The following is a 27,638-nucleotide window of genomic DNA, read 5'->3' on the forward strand; positions in this document are numbered from 1 at the left end:
AGCTTCCAAGATAAGTTCTTTGAATGCTTCCCATTTTGAATTTGCTGTTGGTAACATCATCAGTTGGTCCCCCTGTATAGAATTTAAATACTGTCTCAGATCATCGTAGTCGCCTTTACGAAAGCAATAACCCTTCCCTTTACCACTGATGGTAGTTACCTCTTTGAGTAAATCCCACTTCAGTTCACTGTGATCACTGCCACCTAGTGGTTCCTTTATCTGCAGATTCTTAATGCATGAAAAATCACTACTGATAATCAAATCAAGAGTATTACTCCCTCTAGTTGCCTCCCGAACATGCTAATGTAGAAAACAAACATCCAATAAATCCACAAAAGCCTGGTCAAAAACTGCAATGACGACACCTCTCCCCTCCGCTCTTGGGTCTCCCAGGACCCTGATTTTAAAGGAAGAAGATCCTCTAGAGTTTACATAACTCAGAGATCTGATTGGACTCTCCAGTACTCGTCTCATGCACCTAGACAGCACGTGATGAAATCAGAATGATCGCAATGTCCCTGCATCTCTCTCAATCTGTGTCCGGCCCTGTCTGGTGACTAGCCAAAGTACCAAGCGCAGTTCCATATTTGGCACAATTGCTGATACCCATACGTGATATTCACTAAAGGCATGTGACTTATGTCCAAAATCTAGGAGCATATGGCTTCTCTATTTATAATATTTAAAGTTTATAATTATTTTAAGAAGCAGCTCTGTAGAACTTTGTGAGAGCTTTGCTTCTATGCTTCTTTATAATGGAGTTGATAATTCAATATTACAAGTAAAAGATTCTGTAAAAATCCTTAGTAAGCGGGCATAACAAAGGAATATGAAAGTACTCAAACAACAGAAAAGGTTAACTTTGTAATAAGAAATATGCGAAAGAGGGGGAGCAAGTTTCAGAAACAATTAAAACAGGAAAATCGAAACTCCATTATGACAGAGCATATTTGGTCTTTTACCAATTTCTATTTTGTGACTGATTTCTGGTGCTTTGTTCACCATGGATTCTCTACTATCCATAAGAAAATGAAGTTAGTGTATCTCTCTCTCTCTTTAGAGTGGCGTGGTCATGTAATCTATCTTGTAAAATGAATCCTTGTATCGAAAGCCATAACTACTAAATCATAAAAATCACCATGTAGAATATTTTGCTTAACTCATTTTTAGGCTGAATGTGTTGTTGGCTAAACTAGTCAATGTTCTTTTGATTTTGTATCTACTAAGTAGATTTATGACAAATTACAAATTAAGCTGTGATTCATGAACTATGATTATAATTTGGTTTCTTAATTTTGAAGATATCTTCTTTTTTTATTATTATTATTATTCACGACCACTTATTTGTATTTTATTTATTATTATTATTTTTTTCATATGCTGTTTATTTTGATGGTGAATTTGACAAGATAGTTACTGATTAGATATTTGTGCTATTTACTGCTGTGGAATGTATATTTTATTAAAAATTATTGTGCATTGCTGTTTTGGTTCAATGAATATTTCATTACCATTCTATTATGCTCCCATTTTTGTTTTTTATTCCATGTTTGTTCAGGACAATCTTGGTGGGAATAGCAAAACAGTGATGGTGGCTACTATTAGCCCTGCTGCAGATAATTATGATGAAACTCTGTCCACCCTTCGTTATGCAGATCGAGCCAAGAGAATTGTTAATCATGCTGTTGTAAATGAGGATCCGAATGCCAGAATTATTAGAGAGCTGCGAGAAGAAGTGGAGATGCTAAGGGAACAGTTAAAACACGCTACAGTAAGTTTATTGCTTTAGGATTTCCTTTATTGATTGCAGTTAACTGATTAACTACTTGTAATAGCTAACTGATTAACTACTTGTAGTGTTCCACAAACTAATAATTCTAATAGCAACATATATATAATATATATATTCTAATAGCAAAGCTTTTGTATATATTAATAGTTATATTAGTGATAAAAGGAAACCAAGAAATAAAGCAAAGCAAGAAAGTTAAAAGACAATAACTAATATTTATGGGTTAATGCAGTTGCAAGCAATCATGCAATACACCCACAATGTCTATAGAATATCATTAGAAAAAGTAAATCAATCCAATAATAAGAATACCATCAAGGACTTAAGAAAACGCAAAAAAAAAAAAAAAAAAAAAAAAGAAAATTATTATTATTATTATCGCTTTTTACCGACAATCTAGATGACTTCAACTGGGGCCAACCACCCAGAATGAAGGCAAAAAACGACAAGAAGTTCTCTGTTTCTGTGATGATCAATATATGCTAAGTAATTTAAATCTAAACCAAATATAAACCAGTATAGGCCGAACATAAATCGAATATAAATAAATCGAATGAAGATAATTAATTAAGAAAAATTTTGAAATATTAGAATCAAAGGTAAGAAATATAAGTAAAATATAAATGTAAGCATATATTAATCATCGTTGACCCGACAGAGAACGTAATTTAAGGATTAAAACAAGATTAAATATATAATACATACTACATTTGACCGTATCTAGGACATAATGTAATAGTCGTCAAAATAATATGTGGTGCCCCCTATGTGATGGATACGGTAAAAATAAATAATTAAATTAAATTAACGCAAAGAGAAACATGCAGATAGTAAGAAGAAAAACTAAAGGAGTAGGAAAAATAGAACCTGAACTCCACAAAGGCGAAAAATAGTGGTATAGATAAGAAATAGTTTCTCCTACGTCCTCGGATTGCCCTAATAATTTCGGAGAAATAAAAATAAAGAGTGTAGGACAGCTTAAAGGCATTACAAGATATAAGTTGTGGCTCGGGTATGCCCGGGATCGCAAACCCGTTCCTATAGTAGGACCCTGAGCTGAATTTGCATGTTATCTCAGCGTGAATTTAAGTAAATTTAAATGAATTTAACTATATGTATTAAAAAAAAAAAAAAAAAAAAAAAATGATACACTGTAATTTGCAAGCCGGTGGGTACAAGTTTTCTACGCCGTAAGACACCAAGAATGCAAAGTGTATCCTATTTACATATATACATGGCACTAAATATAACGATTTTATTGAAAATTATATTGAAACGATAGGTTCAGAAAACAAATTTTTGAAATTAATTATGCTAATTGCTTTCCTGAAGTGATATTTCAGGTAAGCGATAGGGAAATTATTATTAATCAACTTGCTGTACAACGCTGTTAAGCCTGTTGAACAATTTTTATTACTATTGCAGATATAAGCAATCCTTAAACATTGCGATAAAATTATATTAGCATGCACTGATTTTGATACATTTGATTTCCAGTTTGTAAGGCTGACTACGTTAAAATTAAATGCATCTCTTTTATTATATACGTTTACATCTATTTTATTATTATGTAATATTTCTATATGAAGATCCAAGTAATTTGCTATAGTATCGGAACTATTAGTTTTTTCCAACACAAGCTCCCCTGGATATAATCCACTGTAATCCTGGACAAAATGTGGACAATTAAAAACACATATATCATCTACGTATCTGTATATAAGTAGGTTATCTTGAAATTCTCTTTCTGTATAAAAATGCTATAAAGGTTGATTTAACCTATTGGAATTCTCTAATAAAATTATGCATCTTTAATAACTATGTATATGACGGAACATCGTTATATTTGCAAGTCACTGGCACCCCTATGGGAAGTCCAGCATCAAGCATAATCGCAAACCTTTATCTGTATTATACAGAAAGAGAATTTCAAGATAACCTACTTATATACAGATACGTAGATGATATATGTGTTTTTAATTGTCCACATTTTGTCCAGGATTACAGTGGATTATATCCAGGGGAGCTTGTGTTGGAAAAAACTAATAGTTCCGATACTATAGCAAATTACTTGGATCTTCATATAGAAATATTACATAATAATAAAATAGACGTAAATGTATATAATAAAAGAGATGCATTTAATTTTAACGTAGTCAGCCTTACAAACTGGAAATCAAATGTATCAAAATCAGTGCATGCTAATATAATTTTATTGCAATGTTTAAGGATTGCTTATATCTGCAATAGTAATAAAAATTGTTCAACAGGCTTAACAGCGTTGTACGGCAAGTTGATTAATAATAATTTCCCTATCGCTTACCTGAAATATCACTTCAGGAAAGCAATTAGCATAATTAATTTCAAAAATTTGTTTTCTGAACCTATCGTTTCAATATAATTTTCAATAAAATCGTTATATTTAGTGCCATGTATATATGTAAATAGGATACACTTTGCATTCTTGGTGTCTTACGGCGTAGAAAACTTGTACCCACCGGCTTGCAAATTACAGTGTATCATTTTTTTTTTTTTTTTAATACATATAGTTAAATTCATTTAAATTTACTTAAATTCACGCTGAGATAACATGCAAATTCAGCTCAGGGTCCTATTATAGGAACGGGTTTGCGATCCCGGGCATACCCGAGCCACAACTTATATCTTGTAATGCCTTTAAGCTGTCCTACACTCTTTATTTTTATTTCTCCGAAATTATTAGGGCAATCCGAGGACGTAGGAGAAACTATTTCTTATCTATACCACTATTTTTCGCCTTTGTGGAGTTCAGGTTCTATTTTTCCTACTCCTTTAGTTTTTCTTCTTACTATCTGCATGTTTCTCTTTGCGTTAATTTAATTTAATTATTTATTTTTACCGTATCCATCACATAGGGGGCACCACATATTATTTTGACGACTATTACATTATGTCCTAGATACGGTCAAATGTAGTATGTATTATATATTTAATCTTGTTTTAATCCTTAAATTACGTTCTCTGTCGGGTCAACGATGATTAATATATGCTTACATTTATATTTTACTTATATTTCTTACCTTTGATTCTAATATTTCAAAATTTTTCTTAATTAATTATCTTCATTCGATTTATTTATATTCGATTTATGTTCGGCCTATACTGGTTTATATTTGGTTTAGATTTAAATTACTTAGCATATATTGATCATCACAGAAACAGAGAACTTCTTGTCGTTTTTTGCCTTCATTCTGGGTGGTTGGCCCCAGTTGAAGTCATCTAGATTGTCGGTAAAAAGCGATAATAATAATAATTTTCTTTTTTTTTTTTTTTTTTTTTTTTTTTGCGTTTTCTTAAGTCCTTGATGGTATTCTTATTATTGGATTGATTTACTTTTTCTAATGATATTCTAATAGCAACATATATCCTACAAACTAATAATTCTGATAATAATAGAGGTATGTTAAATCATTGAATAACAACACGTGTGTGTCATCGAGGCCATCTCTTTATACTACATACTAACTTTCACATATGATTGTATCTTGTATCCAAATCTCTTCCTCAGATATGCCCCTTGGCTCTTCCCCAATTTGTATATAAGTCACTCTCGGTTATTATTTTGCAAATGTAGAATTTTACATTTAGCAGCATTAAAGTATAACTGCTATTTCTGCAACCATCCAAGAACCTGGTCATATCATTCTGAAACTCAGCCTGCCATTCTGTTAACCACCCTTCCAACGTTTATATCCTATGCAAATATTAACATTTTACATTTATTCTCTCATTTTTATCATTCATGAGGATCAGGCACAAGCGTGGCCCTGGTCCTCTTTGAAGAATGACCATTTATCAATCCTCTGTCTCATGTCTTTCAGCCTTTTCTCAGTCCACCTGGGGACCTTTCCTGTAATATAAATATACTGCATCTTGTACAGTAACCTCCCACGTGGAACCATTATTATTATTATTATTATTATTATTATTATTATTAGCTATTTGGTGCAAGGAAGCCTGAGGCTTATGCTGCACCAGCCAAAAAAAAAATTCTCAAGTTACCCTGAGAGAGAGAGAGAGAGAGAGAGAGAAAAAAGTAGAAGGGAATCACCAAGAAGAGAAAAATGATGATATCCAGCACAGGACCCTGGGTGTGCCAAGCCCATACTCACCAGATGTGAGATCCTGGGGTAATGTCAAATGCTTTGCCAAAGTATGACTATATAATGGCAGAATTATTACTTGCATCGAACTCCTGCATGACCACTTCATAGTAGTTCAGTTGGTCAAACAAGATTTTTCCTTAACAAAGCTGTTTGTGATCCATTTAATCTTATACTTCTCAGGAAGATTTATGAATCACCTTTGGAATTTTTTTGTCAAAAGACATTTTATTACTGAAGTGTAGAATGATGCATCGGTGAGTATACATTAGCTCACTAGTTGTCACCCATTACATTCAGGAGATGTCCTACTATGTGATGAGTGCAGTCATATCATTGAAAGAATCATGTCTCATGAAATTCAAGGACCTTAGCGTTTAACCAAGTTTTAACACTGCTTATTATAATCAAATTTGTTTCCTCTAAACCATTTTGCAGTGAGCTTTTGCATTGTCATGCATCAAAAGCAAAACATGATCAAGGTCACGATCAAGCTCTCTTGGTTATGACTCGGATGGTACATCTCCAGTTGCTGATGAAGCTCTAGTGCATTTTTCATACAGAAATTTGATAACTACGTGCAGTTAATTTGTCCATGCCCCAAGGAGGGCTGCCATTTTGGTTTAGTCACCGATTGGGCTCTGTGGTGGGTGGGTAGCCTGGGCACTGAACAAAATTAAAAATCATTATGAATCTTGATACCCTAAATTATTCTTCTGGGACCCCAATGAGGTCCCTATCAGAAAATTATAACATAGAATCAGAAAATGCTACCTCAGCAAAATGACACAGAACCGAAGATAAATCAGGTCCAAAACCTCCATACCTGATTGTTCACTTCACAAGTGAAAGGCCCATAGGAAAAATTGTTGCACTTCTTCAACCAGAAGTGCGACATCGTTTGTAAGGGCTAGAAGCCTCACCGAAATCAGTCAAAGTGCATTGTTCTGGCAGAGGAAACTCTGAACAGCCCCCTCTGAGTAACATCTGTTGGGGGAATACCAATTGTAATAACCCCGCATGAGACACTGAACTCATCCCAAGGTGTTATCTCAGAATGGGATCTGCTCAAAGTGTCTGAGGAGGAAATCTGTTCAGAACTAAAAAGCCAAGGAGTGATAGCAGCAAATCAAATGTTCATATGTGGGGATGGGAATCTAGTCTTGAATAGGAACCCCATCCTTACTTTTAATATACCATTATCTCCCAACAAGATTAATGCTGGTTATCTGAACTGAACAGATCCATATGTTCCAAACCTTAATGGGTTGGAACATATGGATGTACATATGGGGTTGGTTGGAACATATGGATGTACATATGGGGTTGGTTGGAACATATGGATGTACATATGGGGTTGGTTGGAACATATGGAACATATGTATTGTACCATACGTTCCAAACCCATTAAGGGTTGGAACATATGGTGCACGTGCTAGATATGGGCATTCACAAATGGCTTGCCATGGTGTCCTTGCATGTGCAAAATATGATTCAAAGGATCATGAAATTTTTTTCATATAAAGCAGAAAGACCCACCTGCATTAACTGCCAAGGCGAACATCCTGTCTACTCTTGAGCATGCCAGAGAGAAGGCATGTGACTTATGTCCAAAATCTAGGAGCATATGGCTTCTCTATTTATAATATTTAAAGTTTATAATTATTTTAAGAAGCAGCTGGGGTTTTTATTAATTTATTAATTTTATTTTAATTTTTATTAATTTTATTAATGGGGTTTTTATAGTGGGATTTTTATTAACCACCTGTTAATATTTATTTGCCACCTGGAACTGACATCTCTCAGAAAGACCTTGATAATCTTGTTATGCAGTTTGCCCCATTTTACTTCTTGGGTATTTTAACAGGCATAACTCTGTTGGGTAGTGCTAACATCAATGGAAGGGGACATGCCATAGAGCTGCATAACAAGAGGTCATTGTCAGATGCTCACTGACAATGACCTCTCCCTTCTAAATGGGAACAAATACCTTCTTTCACATGCCCACCCATACTTTTTCTACCATTGATCTTTCTATCTGCTCTCCTCTCCTCCCTTCACTCACTTGAGAGGTGGAGGAAACCTGACGAAAGTGATCACTTCCCTGTGATAACCACCCTATGATAGACCATGTTTTCCATTTAATTAACTGAAATGGAAGATTGATCAGGCTGACTGGAATGCCTTTCAACATCTGGAAAATTTTGACATCGCCACAGTCAGGAGCCCACCAATGAGGCAGTCAAGTATATCACAGAAAGTATCGTCCAAACAGCTGCAATTGCAATTTCAAAAAAATTCACCCAATTTCCACTATTTCCCAAACCCTGGTGGAATTCAGAATGTGCAACAGCAAAAAAGGCACAAAACAAAGCCTGGAGCTATTCCACTGATTTCTCATGACTGAAAACTTAATATTATTTAAATGTGCAAGTGCGAAAGCACGCAACATCCGACATCAGAGCCAAAAGGAATCTTGGATTCATTTTATTTCCTCCATTACCCAGCCTGTTCAAAAGTAGTTTGGAATAAAATCCAGAAAATGAATGAAGAGAAAATATCCACCATACCCTTCAGTGGTCCTTGAGCATAATGGATGTCCAATTGCAGGTTGAACTGCAGTTGCAAATATTCTAGGGAAAATACTTCCAAAAATATCCACAATAACATTGTTTACCCTTAGAGTTCTTGGCCCAGAAAGAGAAAAGTGAGAAATTTCCATTAAATTTCCCCTTTAAAAGGGCTTGAATCATGTAACAAGCTCTTTGCACAAGAAAAGTTTAGTGGAGAACTTTTTCTCACATGATCAAGTGCTGTGTAACCAGATGACATCCATTATAATATGAAAAACACCTCTCATCACAACCTAAGGATCACCTTTTAATTTTATTTAATAGAATCTTTCTTGGCAAAGAATTTCCAGATTCCTGGCAAAAGGCAACTGTCCTTACTTTCCCAAAGCCAGGGAAAGATCCTTTCCTTAAAATCCAAGTAACTATTGTCCCATCACTCTGACAAGCTGCTTCTGCAACATCCTGGAAAGAATGGTTATTACTCACCTTATATGATATTTGGAAACTAATGATCTTCTTTCCAGGACACAGTGTGGCTTCCAGAGAAACAGAACCACTTTGGATCATTTAATCAGATTGTAAACATACATTCGTGATGCTTTTATTAAACCAGAGCATCTGGTAGCAGTTTTCTGTCATATTGGAAAAGCGTACGACAGAGCCTGGCAATTTGGCATGTTGAAAGGCCTCTATAACTTTGGTCTTAGAGCATATAATATTACCAAAAGCATATAATATATACTGATTCATCAAGTGTGTTACAGGCCCTATTATCAGTGAGTATAACCCTAATCCACTCCTATGCCGGATTTGGCAGATGTTTTTTTTTCTGTCATGGAACAGATTTTTATATCTGCTTCTGCTGGATCCCAAGCCACATTAGGATCATGGGAAACAAAATAACTGATACTGCTGCAAAATCAGCCTTTTCCCTGGATAACCATTGCTTGTCAGTTCCCTATACAGACTACTGGCAAATAATATGCCTTAAACTATATACCCAAAGATTTCTGGCATGGGCAGGCCACAAATAAACTATATTAAATTAAATTATATTCCTGGCAAATGGCAGTCCGGTCTGTGCAGGATCCGAAAAGAGGAAGTTGTTCTTTTGCTGAGGGCAGATGACCCGCCTATGTGTGAGAACTGCAAAACTCTTCTAATCATTATGCATATTTTTATTGAATATCTGCTTTTTATCATTGCACGCCATTTATATTTTACAGATTTTATTACTGGCTGAACCATTTACGCTTAGCCAGATTTTAGATGGCAGAAGGTAGTAGGTAATGGGCTTTTTCAAGTCCATTAATTTTTACACACTTTTCGAATTTATACTTTTAGCATTAGCATTAGCATTAGTAGAGGCATATGATGCGAGAAAGCAAGCTTATTCAGCATCAGCCAAAAAAAAAAAAAAAAAAAAACCCTCTCCCATTTCACCCCTCCGTTCGTTCGAAATACCTGTCCAGTTGAGCTTTAAATTTGTTTAGGCTATCAACTTCAACAACAAGTGATGGAAGTCGGTTCCACCAACCAACCACCCGCTGGCCAAAGGCAAATTTCCGCACATCTATCCGACATCCGTCCTTCCTCAATTTGAATTTATGCCCTCTGAGGTGATTATTCTGAGAAAGATGAAGAACGCCATTGGTATTGAGCATGCTCAAACCATTCAAAGCCTTATACACCTCTATCAGATCACCTCGCCGGTGCCTAGTCTCCAGACTCTGTAATTTGCAAAACTTAAGCCTTTCTTCGTAAGAGCAACCCTTTGTTCCATTTACTAATCTTGTTGCCCTTCTCTGTACCCATTCCAGCAGCTCTACATCCTTCTTGAAATGAGGCCTCCAGACCTGTATACAGTACTCAAGATGTGGCCTAACCATTGCCTTATACAAGGGAATAATCACCTCCTTATCCCTGCTAGAAAAATTCCTGTATATCATTGACAAGACACCATGAGCTACTCTTGCAGCTCGTCTGCACTGCTCAGAGAACTTCATATCTGCCTGCACAATTACCCCCAGGTCCTTTTCATTCTCCACCACTGTCAGTGTAGTACCGCAGAGTTGATACATTGCTCTGGGGTTACTGTTACCCATATGTAGTACTTTACATTTGTCAATGTTAAACTTCATTTGCCACCTCTCAGCCCATCTGTTCAACCTTTCCAGATCCTGTTGCAGCAGCATAGCGTCAGTAGTGTCCTTAACGACACTGCCAACCTTTGTATCATCTGCAAACTTAGACATTAAACTTGATATCCCATCATCAATATCATTCATAAACACCGAAAACAACAATGGACCCAACACTGAACCTTGAGGAACTCCACTAATAACATTAGTCCACGTTGAGCAGTGTCCATTGATTACCACTCTCTGTCTTCTGCCACTCAACCATCCCCTTATCCATAGCAGCAATTTGCCTCCAATGCCACACTGCTCCAATTTGTGCAGCAGTCTTCCATGTGCAACAGTATCAAAAGCCTTTCTAAGATCCAAATATATAATATCAAAGTTATTCCCTGCATCCAGTTCTTTTGTGACTACATCATAGTATCCAATCAAATTGGTCAGGCAAGACCTGCCCTTAACAAAACCATGCTGCGTCTGAGCTATAACTGAATTCTTGTCTAGATGATCCTGCAGTGCTTCTTTAACCAGTGCCTCCATTAATTTCCCTGGAACAGAAGTTAAACTAACAGGTCTATAATTACTTGTGTCAGCCTTTGATCCTCCTTTGTGAATTGGGGTTACATTTGCACATCTCCAGTCTATGGGTACCTCCCCTGAGTCCAAAGAAGCTCTCATAATTATGGCTAGGGGTTTGCATACTTCCTTTGCTGCCTCCTTTAATATAACTGGATAGATCCCATCCACCCCAGGTGCCTTTTTTATGTTCATCCTCAACAATCTCTCCTCCACTTTCCTCTCAGTTATTACAAAATCATCCAGCTCATGCCAATGTTTACTTTACCTACATCATTCTCCTTCCTGAATAACTCCTCATGTGTGAATGTAGATGCAAAATACTCGTTTAGATTGTTAGCCACCTGAGCAGGATCCTCAACTGTTGAACCATCAATATCCAGTGGACCAATCTGATTCATCCCTTTCCTTCTCGAGTTCAAGTATGTAAAGAACTCCTTTCTGTTTTTCTTTGCATCCTTTGCCAAGGATTTTTCATAGTCTGCCTTTGCCTGCCTAATCTCCTTTATGACTTGGTTACAGACTAACTTATATCTATCATAGGCTTCCATGTCACCCATTAATTTGTATGTATCCCATGCATTTTTCTTCTCTGCCACATGTCTCATTAGTCCATCTGACAACCATTTAGGCCTAAACCTTGAACAATATTTCTTAGTTGGTATATAAAGCCTGGTAGCCACCAAGATTAGTTCCTTGAATGCTTCCCATTTTGAGTTTGCTGTTGGTAACATCATCAGTTGGTCCCACTGTATAGAATTTAAATACTGTCTCAGACCATCATAGTCGCCTTTACGAAAACAAAAACCCTTCCCTTTACCTCTGATGGTAGTTACCTCCTTGAGTAAATCCCACTTCAACACACTGTGATCACTGCCACCTAGTGGTTCATTTATCTGCAGGTTCTTAATGCATGAAGAATCACTACTGATAATCAGATCAAGAGTATTGCTCCCTCTTGTTGCCTCACGAACATGCTGATGTAGAAAACAATCATCCAATAAATCCACAAAAGCCTTGCTAGTGTGCGAGTGACCAACCCACAAATTCCAGTCAATATCTGGGAAATTAAAATCCCCCATTATAAGACTCTCTGATTTACTGGCCCACTCTATTTCCCTGTACAATATATTATTATACTCATCAGAGTCATTAGGCCTATAGCACACTCCTACTCTCAATTTTGATTTCCCTATGCTTATGTCACACCAAACTGACTCGACACTGCCCTGTCCATCGATGTCAACTGGCTTCACTTCCTTTGACTTTATGTGTTTCTTAATTAATAGCATAACCCCTCCTCCCCTCCTGTCCTGTCTATCCTTTCTATATACATTGTATTCCGCAAATTCCAGTTCCGCATTACTTATATCTGTGTGACACCACGTCTCTGATATCCCAACAATATCTGCCTTTGATGTTTTGAGCAATACCTCAAATTCATCAAATTTATTTACCAAACTCCTAGCATTGGTGTACACGCAGGTATACATGCACCTGTTTCTATTCTTAGCTACCCTAACACAACCCATGTGTTTACTTGTACCGCAATGACTACCAGCAGTCTCTGAAATATCCTGCATCTTGTTTTTCAGACTTCTGCTCATTTGAATAGAAGCAGTGCAAGAATCACTTCCACCTCTGCCAGTGGCTACTGTTAATCTATTAGTCCTTGTATCCCCCCCAACTAGCAGTTTTCCGACCCACCTAACACTGCCTCGACAGCATCAGCAAAAATTCTTGCACCCTTTCTATTTAAGTGTATCCCATCCCTGTAGAAGCAATCTCTCCTGTTAACAAGTACAGTCCAGGCTGAAAAAAATTCTACCCCTTGAGCCTTGCACAATCCCTCCAGGGCCGAATTGATTGACAAGGCTCTCATCATATACTCCCTCCTATCGTGCCTGGGCAGAATTGCAGACACTTTCAAGTTCAACCCTAATTCACGGCTTTTTTTCAACAGTGACCTGTACTTGCTAAGTAATTCCGCCGGTCTCCTACTCTTAATATCATTAGTGCCAACGTGTACAACTATATCACCTTTTGTGCCCTTAAAAGATGATATCCGCTCTACAACGTCATCAACCTTTGCCCCTGGCAGACATACCCTGGTCCTATTCCACCTATCCTTTTTACAAAGCATGTTCCCCGTTTCCCTGACAATAGAGTCACCAACAACTACTAGTTCCTGTGGGACCAGCGCATTCTGCCTAGGGGGCTGCCCCTGTGTTGCCTGATGGCCAAGTGCAAGCTCTGGCGTTGATGTGGGCAGCTGAGAGCTTGATGGGCCCCTCAATTTATTTCCTTCGAGGGCATCCACCCTGTCCTTCAAGGTCTCATAAAGGCCCATAACAACGCTGAGTTGTCGCCTGATTTCCTTGCACTCCTTACATCGTGCACACACAAAGACATCCCCCTTGGCAGTATCATGTCCCGTACCCGACTGCTCCGCAAACATCAAGCAAACAGTGCATTTTAATAGACTGTGATTCAGAGGGCAACTGCCCCCCCCCCCCCCCAGTTCTCCCCTGAACCACAGCACTCCCATTAGCTTGAGCCTTTTGCTTTGCTGCTCTGGTCAGAGTCATGATTCCAATTTAATTCAATAAAATTTAAAACAAAAATTAAATCCTTAAGTTATATCCCAAAACAGTTATGTTATATATATATATATATATATATATATATATTTTTTTTTTTTTCAGTATCTAGTGTTCCCTTTATACAACTTCCGTATCACGTGTACCACTATAGTTATGTATTAATTATTTGTTACGATTAAGTCGTTATATATATTTATAGAGTTAAAAATACAATTTAATTGACAATAAAGTTTATCAAGATTAATAGATTTACTGATTAATTGACAATATTATATTATGCAGTATACTACACCAAGCTTATGCTATCATGTAAAAATGGCGGGAATTTACGAACGGTATTTCTACGGACTCGTAAGTATTGATTAGCTTCGAAATCTCGCTATCTCAATTTAGAATAAACTAAGGAGCCTGACTAGGTCTATAATCTACTTATAGAAGATAATTTGATATAACAATTGGTTAATAAATCGACTAAATTTGGTTAAAAGACCTCTCGTTCAATTTGTGACACGTGGATTTGATACCGTTACCGATACTAAGTAATATCTACGAAATCTCTGTCTAAGTTAAACTTTAAACTAAGTATCGTAACTAGGAATATAAAGCTACTCTAGAAAATAAGTTAATATGACAATTTAAACTAATAAAGCAGAAAATAAATCAGGAAAAACTTCTCTGTTTGAAGAGCTTTAAGGAGCAATGCCTGCACAGGCCAACCTCGCACCCAGATTTTTCATATTTTATATTTCACTTTTATATTTTAGTACACTAGTATACCTCTTGTGATGTGGTAACCTGTTTATGTTACTAAATATATTTTGGGTACGTTATTGCATATTTCGACTTGGTACATTATGGCCTTAGATAACAAGACCATAATGCATAACACAACAAATAAACAAACAATCCTTTTTGTTTTAGTTTTTTTGGAATGTATTTCATCTCCTTTAACATAATTCACACTCAGTCACTTTCTTTCTAGTGAACCTGAATTGCAAGTATCAGGTGCATGAACTTTCCTACTACCTTTCACGTTCTCATTGTTTATAGTACTATTCCTCAGCCAGAGGTTAAAGTTCAGTGTAATCTGAAGTGATATGTAGTTCTTTTTTGGCTCACAGATCCCTCCTCAAACAGTTTCCCTATATAAAGATTGTACACAAATAATCTAAGACAAAAACAACAGCAGTGACAGCAAGACTGGAAAAGACTGTATAGCACTCTAGAGCAGTGGTTTTCAACCTTTTTTTAATAACGGCACTCCTAAGTAATTTATTTTATATTGCGGCACGCCTACTCAATTTTCTGCCTGTTAGATCTGATTCTCTTTGTGCGTGCGTGCGTGTTTATGCAGACACACACATAATATTTAAAAATATGTTATATGATATTTATTATAATATAATTATAAAAATTACATTTAATAATACAAATTATATATATATACAGTATATAATTTTATTCTTTATATAGAGGCAATAAGTAAACATCAATTATAGATCACCACAAAATTAAAAAGATACTGTACACCTTTTTATAATGAAATTAACATATAAATTAAAAAATAATAAGTTTAAGTAACTTAAACCCAAATCACATGGCGCCCCGGTTGAAAACCACTGCTCTAGAGCATCAGCTAATCCTATATTGTCTTTGTAAGTATTAGAGAAAATTGCACCAAGTTATAACATCTTACTAACCATTCATGTGAATTGTCTGTTTATATGAACAGTTGCACTAAAATACTTTAGTCCTATCTGCATAACAGGTAACTCCTACTTTTACATCACTCCCGGACAGTTAAGCTGAAAGGGAGTAGACCATACCACCTCCTCTGAATATTGTAATGGTTTGTATTATTTCAAATGGTTCTGTTCTCTTGATTATCCACTTAGATAAAGAAAATAGCCAAGAAGTGGAATATCAAATGTAATCCTATATTCTGCTCATAAATACACTTATTAACCTGTGGCAGTGGAGCTATATCTGTGTGATGCATCTTGAAAATAACAACTTGACTTTAATTGTTAGTTGAAGATAAAAATCTGTGATTTTCTGTACCTTCCTAAATATAGCCAGATCTTCACTTCGTGTGGTTTTCAATTATTATTTATTGTTTTTCCAGAGTTTTAGTATGATAGCATCCAGAAGATACAGCCTGGCCACTTTTTTTTAACCTTTAACTGGTAGTAACACTAGCATTGGAAACTGACTGCTACTAATGCTACAAATCTCAGAATTGTGCATTTCTAGTTCAAGTTATTTATAAAATTCTCCCACTTGATCTAATACTTATTAATAGTTCCTAATGGTCATAAACTGTATTTTCAAAATATCCATTTCAAATATTCATTATTATTTTTGAATAATAATCACAGAAAGTGATAATCACTGGGGATAGAGAATAAGCAACATGCAGAATATAAAAATTTTGTATGCTTCAAGGCACACTAAATCAATTTTTAAAAATTTTGAAAATGAAGTAAATGATTACATCTAATATGCATATTTTTAAAATTCTTCTTAAAACTGCTTATAAATATAATAAGCCAAAATATATGAGGGTGCACATTTAAGAGTTTTATAAACTGGAAATTGGAAGGGGCTGATAGTTTCATATTTATATTTCATGCCAGCAATATTTTTTAACAGAATAAATTGTTTTTTTTTTAAATAAAAGATGTAAAACACAACATTTTTTTAAATAAATAATTTTTTTATTAAAAACTAAAAAAATCATCCAGTAATTATTGCAATCCATTAAGGAAAGATGAAATAAATAAAAGAAGGAACAGTATTCTTGTACTCACTGTAAGAATTCTTGTTTGTTGCCACAACAGCCAATGTTGATAAGACATTCTGAGGGTAATGGTATTTCAAATGAGGGGGAAGATAAAACGTGAGATAGAAACTTAAATAACTTGAAGGTGTGTTAGGGTCAGAGCCGTGTAGAGGGTGACGACGCGACGAGACTCTTGCCTCGTGTTAAAAGCTGAAAGGGGAGCCAAAAGAAAGATTAAATAATTACCATCATTAACAGTAGGACACAATTTTCCATTCTTGCCTCAGGTACTAAAATGGCTTTGCACAGCCCTGGTTAGGGTAGTAAACTGTAAAAGGTTTCCTAGTATTAACTGTGTCTATAGTAATGTCAGGAGTGTTGTCAATAAAATGGCTAAATTTGAATTCCTGGTTAGGATAACTAATGCTACTATAATAGGATTAACAGAAATGGTGCCACCTGGAAATAGAGGATGATGAGTTCCACTATGGTGCATATAATGTATTTAGGAAAATAGGGATGATAGAAGGGGTGGAGGGATCATGTTCCTTGTCAAAAGCAACCTGATTGCAAAAAGAGCTTTTGCTGAGTCTGAAGTTACATCTGCCGGCATAGAATCTGTGTGGTGTGAGTTAGTTGGAATATGATGAGTCTTTACATGCAGATGAAATGAGCGAGCATGCATGAATGTCTTATTATGGGTGACTTTAATCTGCTCCAGATTGATTGGAATAAGTGAGAGGGGAACTCACCATGGGGAAAATTTTATTTAAAAATATAAACCAGATGATTATTATTGGTACCAGCATGTTAGAGAAAGTTCTAGGGGTGAGAATATTCTTGACCTCATTGTTAATAATGAATGAGGACATTATGGGGGTCTTAAAATATAGGAACCATTGTCAAGAAGTGATCATGCAATTGTCAGTTGGAAGATGAAGAAAAAAATGTTGAAGTAATTAAAGGTAAAGGCACAGGTTTTAATTTCATAAGAGGGAACTTTGACAGTTTAAGTTGCTATATGGCACCTATTAATTAGGCAGATTGCAGAATGAAGGCAAATATTCTTCAGTTATGGAATACTCTTAAAGCAGAAATCACAGAAGCCACAAACGCGTGCAGGAGGAAGATGCTGAAGCGCATGACTGCAGAACTGGCTGGTCAAAGAGAGCAGAAAAAAAAAAAAAAAAGATAGCAACAGAGTGATGAAAAGTACTGAAGCCTACAACAATTATAAGTTGATCTATAATAGTACATTGCCTCTGTAACCAGGTGGGCAGGAGCAACAGCGTAGCACATGCATCTTAATTAGACCGGGGTTTGAGCCCTTGACAGCCAAATACAGAAGACGCGTAAAGGTCAGGGAATGACTGCCGCATATCCCCGGAGCAATATGGCCTTAGTTGCTAATGCTCCTAAAAACCAAATAACAAACAACTCTAATAATACCGCAAATAAGGTTAGGAAGGCCAAGGCTGCATGTGAAAAAGCATTGGCTAAGAGGCCAAAGAATGGGGACAAGGAATTTTTCATGTATGTGAATACAACAAAGGAGAAAGCTGACCAGATCGGACCCTTTTGCACTGGTTGTGGAAAAGTCTTAGATAACCTAGCATATGTTGCGGATGAATTGAATAGGTACTCTGCATCTATCTTTACTGACATTTGACCTTTTGTGCTGAGAAGAGGCTGTGCGAGTGAGGCTGAATCACATGAAATTAGTGATGTTGTAATTACAGATGATTGTTAATTATAAAAACTTTTAAGCGTAAACGCAAGTGAGGCTCCCGGAATTGATGGCATATACCCTGTAGTTTTGAGGGAGAGTGTTGAGGGAATGTATTGAATCAGTGAGGTTAATTATGAAGGCATCTTTGGACTCCGGGTAGATTCCTTTGGATTGGAGAAGTGCCAATGTATCACCAATACATAAACGTGGTTCTAAGAGTGAAGTTGGTAACTACAGACCAGTTAGTTGTAGGAAAAATCTTAGAGGGAATGATTAAGAGTCAATCCAGTAATACTTAGATTGATATGGCATTCTGAAGAACACACGTCATGGCTTTGTTAAGGAAAAATCATGCTTAACTAACTTAGTAGGCTATTTTGACATAGTTCCCCTTGAGCTGGATTTAGGGAACAATTTCAACATAGTTTCCTTGGATTTTAGCAAAGTATTTAAGCAAAGAGCAAAGTGGAGGAGAAATTGTTGAAGTTAATCATAAGAAAGGCACCTGGGGTGGATGGGATCTATCCAGTTATATTAAAGGAGGTGGCAAAGGAAGTAAGCAAGCCCTTAGCCATAATTATTAGAGAGCATCCTTGCCTTGGACTCGGGGGAAGTCTCCACGGACTGGAGATGCAAATCTATCTCCAATTCGTAAAGGGGATCATAGGGTGACACGAGTAATTACAGACCTGTTAGTTTGACTTCTCTTCCAGGAAAAATAATGGAATCACTTGTTAAATAAGCATTGCAGAATCATCTAGACAAGACTGCAATAATAATTCAGACACAGCATGAGTTTGTTAGGAGGAAGTCTTGTCTGACCAATTTGATTGGATACTGTGACGTGGTCACAAAGGAACTGGATGCAAAAAATTATTTCGATATCATATACTTAGATTTCAGGAAAGCTTTTAGTACTGTTGCACATGGAAGACTACTGTACAGATTGGAGTAGTATGGCATAAAGGGCAAGATGCTACAATGGATAAAAGTATGCTTGAGTGGGAGAAGACAGAGAGTGGTAATCAATGGACACTGCTCTTTGTGGACTAATGTTATCAGTGGTGTCCTCAGGCTTCAGTGTTAGACCCATTATTGTTTTGTTTATTTATTAATGATATTGATGAAGCTATATCAAGCTTAATATCAAAGGTTGGCAGGGTTGTTAATAACAGTAATGACAGTATGCTGCTGCAACAGGATCTGGACAAGTTGGGCAGATGGGCTGAGAAGTGGTAATTGAAGTTAACATTGAATTTAACATTGATAGATGCAAAATACTGTATATGGATAGCAGTAACCCCAGAGAAATGAACCAACTGGGTGGTGTCACACTCAGGGTAGTGGACAATGAAAGTGACCTGGGAGTAATTGTGCAGTCAGATATAAAGTTTTCTGAGCAGTGCAGATAGGCTGCCAGAGTAGCTCATGGTGTCTTTTCAATGATATGCAGGAATTTTTTCTAGCAGGGATAAGGAGGTGATTATCCCTTTGTATAAGGCAATGGTCAGGCCACACCTTGAGTACTGTGTACAGGTCTGGAAGCCTGGTTTCAGGAAGGATGTAGAGTTGCTTGAGCATGTACAGAGAAGGACAAGAAGATTGATGAGGGGGAAAAAGTGGTCCTCTTACCAAGAAAGGCATAAGTACTGCAAATTGCAGTGGCTGGAGACTAGGCACCTGTGAGGTGCCTAGTCTCCAGCTATTTGACTCGGTTCCTCATGAAAGATTACTATATAAGCTTGAATAGGTTGGAATTACTGGTAATCTTCTGATGTGGACTGCTGGGTTGCTGCAGGGAAGAAGGCAGAGGGTTGTGATTAATGGATATTCTTCAGATTTATGTAACATCAGGAGTGGATTCCCTCAAGGATTGGTTCTTAGATCACTGTTGCTTCTCATTTTCATAAATGACATCAACGAAGGGATAGAAGGTATGGTGTCACACTTTCAGACGACGTAAAGACTGTTAGAGTTATTAATGATTAGTGTCAAAGAGCACTCCTTCAAGGTGACTTGAATAGACTGCAAAGATGGTCAGAGAAGTGGCAGCTATGTTTTTATACTGCTAAATGCAAGTTCTTACACTTGGGGAATAGCAATCCCTAAATGACTTATACACTTGGTGGGATAGAATTAAAAACAGTGGAGGAGGAGGATTGATCTGGGAGTTACGATATGGGTAGATATGAAATTTTCTGAACGGTGTAAACAGGCAGCCAGGTGTCTTATCGATGATTTATCGAATGTTATCCTGTAGAGATAGGGAGATCATAATCTCACTCTGAGGAAATTGTAAGACCACATTTGGAATACTGTGTTCAAGTATGGAGATATCATCTGAAAAATGACATTGAGCTTCTTGAAAGGGTTCAGAGATGGGCAGCTTGAATGGTGAGATCAGAAAAATGACGACTGTACGAGGAAAGACTCCGATTGTGTGGGCCTCAGAGCTTGGCAACCAGACACCTCAGAGGTAACCCGATTGAAATTTATAAGACTCTGTGAGGGATTAGTAAAATGAATGAAGGTTTAATTTTCACTATTATAAATGATTCCAAAAGCAGGGATCCATAAATTCAAATTATATGGTTTGAGGTTTCGGTTAGATTGTAGGAATTTTTTTTTAGCCAGCGAGTCATTGATTGCTGAACACGTTGCCATTGCAGGGAGTTGACAGTTTGAATAAATTCAAATGTCAATTGGATAGTTACGTGTGTGAGGAGTGATGTATATAATTTGTATTTTCTTATCTACTTGATGTTTTTTTTTTTTTTTTTTTTTTGTTTGGCCAGTGCAGCAGAAGCCTGTGGCTTCCTTGCACTATATGGCAAATACTATTTCTATTATTAAATATTGGGGCATACTCCAAACAGAATTTAAAAAACCCCACCAACTTTTTCCAGAAATTAAAAAGAAAGTTCACCAAAACCTGGCTGGTTATAGTGCTCCAATGTTTGTAACACTTAGGGGAACCATGACTGCAGCATTAATATTCACTATAGTTATGGCAGCCAGAGATGCTCGCCATTATTTATTTATTTATATTGTTTATTACCCAAAGTTCTGACATTCCAAAATGAGGCTTCACAGACAGGATGACAAAAGCAATGACAGTTATACAGTATTATAAAAATTATCGCTTCAGTTTTTCTTTTTCTTCTTCTTCTCCTCTTTTTTTTTTTTTTTTTTTGCACCTTACAAAATATTAATAAATTGTTTTATTCTTTTCTAGAAATTAAGGTATGGGGCATTTGAAAGTAATGGTGGTGAGGTATGTATGTGTAATTTTCATTCTAAGATATATAATGGCATTACAATATATTAATTAAAATAGAAATTCAGTGGCATACTTCAAATAGGGATGATTCACATTAAAATCACAAAAGTGATATAAAAACAGTTTTAATAACATAATAAGAAGAAATGTACATTTCAGTCTTTGGTCTAGTTCTCTGTTAAGTTCTGTATGCTTTTTTCTTGAATCAGTGAAAGGGGAAATCTTTTGAAAGTTTGGCATTTTTTATATATATATAGTATATTGTTATAATTGTTAGTATATGCAAACAAACTTTGCTGAGGATGAATTTAAGTTGTGTGTATCTTAGAGAGAACACAGATGGTGAGATAACTCTTTAAACTTTAATAATCCTTACACTACTCATCTATCTTTAAACATGAATTGAGTAATGTAAGTGTGAACATTATATTGCTACTTGTGCATGACGCTGGATAACAGTCTCTGGCACATATATATATATATATATATTTTTTTTTTTTTTTTTTTTTGTTGTTGTTTATTCATCATTGCTCCAGCCTGCTAACCTGATATACTGTGATAAATTTTAACCAGTGCTATTCCTTCTAAGCTCTGAAAATCAGTTACACATCACATTTCAATCTTTATGTATGACTGTAAGTGTAAGTAAGTGATGTAGAGCGAAGACTTCTTGAAAATGACTTCAGCAGCTGGAGCAACACTGGTGGTCAGCATTTCCAGCAAACTTTGAAGAAATAATGTGCCATTAGTGTTCTTTTATTTTTTTGAATTTGCTGTAATTTGCAGAACTGTTTTTTTTTTCATTTGAATCACTGTTGTAAAAACTGTTTGTTATATTATAATGATTCCATAATTATAATGATATAAATTTAACTGAGATGGTTGTAAATTTGTTTTATACTTTTTTTACAAGTGTATTTTACAACGATTACAACATTTTACAACTTTTTTGCAACATTTGAATATTTGCTGTTTTAAATAATTTTCAAATAATTTGAAAATTTATTTCAACATTTGCCATGCACAAAACATGACCTGTGCAAAAAATTTATGGTGTCTTGGAAATCCATATAATATAATGGATTTCCAAGACACCACAATAATGTAAAATAGTGACAAAAACATAAATCAGAAACTTAGAGATTTAGAGTTCATAATCCTTTTCAAGGTTTATAAAATAACTTCTTGGAATGTCTATCCAATATGAACAAGTCTTTTTAAGCATTAATTAAGGTTTTATGTGGAAACTACTGAAACAAACTGAAATTGTGTTGAAGTTTTATATAATGAAGGGTATAAAAATAAGCAAATTACCAACAAACTGAAGTGTTCTTTTTCTGTGATGTTGCATTTATTAAAGAGTTTAAAGTTATAAACATAGATAAACAGGTTGCATTATACTCTCCTCCCATCATGAGGACAGCAACTTACCTTATAGTGGGTTAACATTCTTGCGCTAACATCAACTGAGTTAGTGCAAGAATGGAAGTCAAAAACATTGATTTTAATTAGTTTTTTTTTTCATGCTCTGGCAGAATTAGTCAGTTTCAGGTGAGAGTTGTAAGGTTTTTCCAAGAGTGGAAATGTGGACTAGTTTACTTAGTTTTAATTGCCTTAGTAAAAAATGAGATAGCTGTACTATCAGCATTAGTTTTGAAAATTAATGTTCTGTTAGTCCTTAGTTATGCAGCACAGAAATAAAAATCTATAGACCAGCTTACAAATGAAGAAAAGACATTTGTAGTGGGTAAAGCAATGAACAAACAAAAAACTCATCATGGACAAACAGAAAAATAATGCAAAGTTTTAATCACAAGAAGAGCCAGTTTTGTGTAGGAATTACTGCTACATTACTGATCCATCATTTTCAAGGAGAGTTGTTCCTAATTGAGTAGGGATTAAACATCTTACAAGGTTAAGCTGTGGGAGAACCTTTTCACACCACACAGTAATAATAATAAATAAATGTTACATCGGATGCCTTTTTTTGTCATGCATTACAAATATTTCATGAGGTGTGTAAGAGAAGTAATGCCATTCAGCACCTCAAGGAAGGTAATTTTGTTTTGTTTTTTTAAATCTTTTTACAACTGAATGTTGTTTATTTGTTTGGTTTCCCATATTCCTGATGCAAAAACTTTTCTCTGAACTTATGATTTCTTGCAAGATCTCAGTCCCACTAAGGATTTGTGTCCATTTCATGTAGAGAAAGATTGGTAATATGTAATTATGTAAACTTAAATTCAACTATTCGAGACAAGCAAAATGTAAGCTATTGTGCTTGTCTTGAATAAGAACAATTGACATAATTCAGGCAGGGAATCATTGATTCATTGTCAAAATGGATTCCATCAGTGATAAGAAGAAAAGGAAATACCATAAAATAGTAACTATTAAAAAAATTAAGAGCAAAATTTGCAATGGCAGTAGTTTATACTAGTGATGACCAATGAATAATGCACAATGATATATAATTTTTTTTAAATACATTTAACTATTTTTAGCCTAAATATTATAATTATTAGACATTGTAAATTAATATTTTTATAGGTGAAAGATATGATTCTCTCTCTCTCTTTCTCACACACACACACACACACACACACACACACACACACACACACACACACACACACACACACACACACACACACACACACACAATAATGCAAGGTTTGGGTAGACATTGGTGCTGCATTCTACTTAGGTGTGGCATCAGTTCAACTCAGTTCTTGCTCCCTGTAGATTAATTATTATTTGTTTCATTTTTAAATCTTAATCTCAGTAAAATCTTAAAATAGACAAAGAACTTTTCTAAAGTTTCAAAATGGTTCATAATTTATCAGAGTGCTTTCACTTCTTGGAAGGGTTCTGACAAAAACGTGTTGATCATGAGAGAAGCTATAAGAACTGTTGTTTATTATGTTAAATAATTTTTTTTGTTATAAATATTCTAAAACCGATTGATTTCTTCAATTTAAATAAAAATTTTTATAATCCACTGTGTGTTATTTATTAACTGATCTTTGTATATATATACAATAAACTAACTAATTTCTTTTCTTTTCTTTTCTTTTTGTTACTGTGCACTATGTACAGAATATAGTTTTCTCTATAAAATTCATTTATTAAGTGTATGAATCACATTGAGTCTCTCAAAATGTTTTCATTGTTGCAGAGGAGAAATTGTTGAGAATATTTTTAACAGCTGATCATTGAATATGCTTCAAGCAAGCAAATGAAAATAAGGCATGCAAAGTATAATGAGACACAGTCTCATTATTCTTTGATCACATATAAATCACATTGAGTCTCTCAAAATGTTTTCATTGTTGCAGAGGAGAAATTGTTGAGAATATTTTTAACAGCTGATCATTGAATATGCTTCAAGCAAGCAAATAATGATAAGGCATGCAAAGTATAATGAGACACAGTCTCATTATTCTTTGCCACATTCACTAATGACAATAGTGAGATTTTTCTAGCGATTTGAATATTTCATTCCTTTTTCTTCATACACTTACCAGAATTAGTATAATAACTCCTAGTAATTCCTATGCAGCTCTATCAATTGAAATAAGTATTACTATAACTAAAATTTTATAGTAAAGAGCAAATAAACAGCCTACAGCTGCTCAATAGACTTCCCTCTCCTTACCCAGTTCATACCTAGAGCAGGTAGGCTTACTGTATGACCTTGAGCAACATACTGTTTTTCTCCTTATTATAATAAAAAAAACAGGAAACTAACTAATGCTTACATGTGAATTGCTATGAGCTGAACTCACAGAACTGGATCAAAAAATAACAATATAAATTTATATGGATTAGTTGAATTGCTATGTTCCTCTTATAAGGAGCCAACTATCAATTATCAGGTATACTTATTAAACCACTTTCAAACAGTGGCACTCCTTCCATAGAGGAATATAATGCTGTTTACAAGGTTAACCCAAAAATAATGCCTCACTTTTTTTTTTTTTTTTTTTAACAAAGCTATATTTATTATATAGAAGCAGCATGTTGTTAACAAATTCTTAGAGTGTGAGATGATGGCTGTTGTAATTATCCATAAGTGACTACAGAAGGTGTATAGAGGTGATGCCCTTGATTGGGATAAAAAAAGACTGCAGCACAATTGGTTACTGTACTAAGTGTTTTAAATGTTGACATCTGTCTCCGATACCAGTCTTTAAAAAGTACATAACATAGTTAGTTCAAAGAGATACAAAACCATTAGAAAACTCTCACTCCAAATTAACATTGGTGATGCAAGCATGTGCATATAGTTAAACAGTTATGCAAGCATGTGCATATAGTTAAACAGTTAGCTGATGCAAAGGTGTGCACTAGGAGGATTCTGCAACACACACACACACACACACACGATGAAGGAAACCATTTGTTCAGACATGTGCAGGTTTTTCAAAAATAGCATTCATAGTACAAAATATGTGACTTTCTCTTTTGAAGCAGTAGCTGAAGGATGCAAGAACAGAATTTTATTGTTTTATTGTGAGGGTAAATAGCCTCTTGTTATTAGATGAATAATGTGGTTAAGTGGGATAGTGATTATGTGATAATATACACTATACAAGTGTATAAGTAACAGTGTTACTTATACACTTGTATTTACTGCACCAGTGTGGTGCAGTAAATATAGTGTTCCAGTTTGAGGCTATGAATAGTATAGTTGGAGAATTTGGAGCTCTTCTAAACAATTTTATTTCAAAAAGTTTTGTCATTTTTCTACTTAACACATTAAATTGTGTTTGATGAATAGTATTAATAGTCCTAGTCATCTTCGTTAACATATTTTGTAATTTAGGTATGGATTTAGTAAGTTACAACTTTATATTCATAAAGCTTTTGTTATCAGTGATTTCAGCAAAACATCGTATGTCATAATTGGTAGCTTATAGCATAGTGCACCATAGCAGTAATTGTAGAGTTTTAATAAATAAATAGTCCTCATGGAACAAGCAAATATATGGGCTCTGGTAGGTTAAACAGATGCATGTATACTTGCATCTGTGCTAATGCTTGAAGCATAATAAATAAATTTTATGAACTTAGCATTAGCATAGGCATTTGATGCAAGAAAGCAAGCTTATGCAGCATCAGCCAACAAAAAAAAAAAAAAAAAAACCCACTTCCACTTCACCCCTCTGTTCGTTCAAAATACCTGTCCAGCTGATCCTTAAACTTATTTAGGCTATCAACCTCCACCACAAGGGATGCCAGTCTGTTCCACCAACCAACCACCCGCTGGCTAAAGGCAAATTTCCGCACGTCTATCCTACATCTGTCTTTCCTCAATTTGAATTTATGCCCTCTCAGGTGATTTTTCTGAGCTAGAGGAAGAATCCCATCAGCATTGAGCATGCTTAAACCATTCAAGGCTTTATACACCTCTATCAGATCACCTCGCTGGTGCCTAGTCTCCAGACACTGTAATTTGCAAAACTTAAGCCTTTCTTCGTAAGAGCACCCCTTTGTTCCATTCACTAATCTTGTTGCCCTTCTCTGTACTCGTTCCAGCAGCTCTACATCCTTCTTGAAATGAGGCCTCCAGACCTGAATACAGTACTCTAGGTGTGGCCTGACCATTGCCTTATACAATGGAATAATCACCGCCTTATCCCTGCTGGAAAAATTCCTGTATATCATTGACAATACTCCATGAGCTACTCTTGCAGCCCGTCTGCACTGCTCAGAGAACTTCATATCTGCCTGCACAATCACCCCCAAGTCCCTTTCATTCTCTACCACTGTCAGTGTAGTACCACAGAGTTGATACGTTGCTCTGGGGTTGCTGTTTCCCATGTGTAGTACTTTACATTTGTCAATGTTAAACTTCATTTGCCACCTCTCAGCCCATCTGCTCAACCTTTCCAGATCCTGTTGCAGCAGCATAGTGTCAGTAGTGTCCTTGACAACCCTGCCAACCTTTGTATCATCTGCAAACTTGGACATTAAGCTTGATATACCATCATCAATATCATTTATAAATACAGAAAACA

At 35.6% G+C, this 27,638-nt stretch overlaps 1 protein-coding gene across 1 annotated transcript in view; it reads left to right on the top strand.

Annotated features, from left to right (window-relative positions):
- Nucleotides 1-27,638, top strand: part of Khc-73 (Kinesin heavy chain 73) — a 959,680-nt gene that overhangs the window by 326,681 nt on the left and 605,361 nt on the right. Inside the window, exon 11 of the mRNA XM_090386270.1 lies at nt 1,559-1,771. Coding sequence (XP_090242396.1) covers nt 1,559-1,771 — 213 coding nt within the window. The remainder of the gene's footprint in view (nt 1-1,558; nt 1,772-27,638) is intronic.

Source organism: Mastigoproctus giganteus, chromosome 12, assembly GCF_048544385.1.
Source record: "Mastigoproctus giganteus isolate SK-2022 chromosome 12, ASM4854438v1, whole genome shotgun sequence".
NCBI lineage: Eukaryota > Metazoa > Arthropoda > Arachnida > Uropygi > Thelyphonidae > Mastigoproctus > Mastigoproctus giganteus.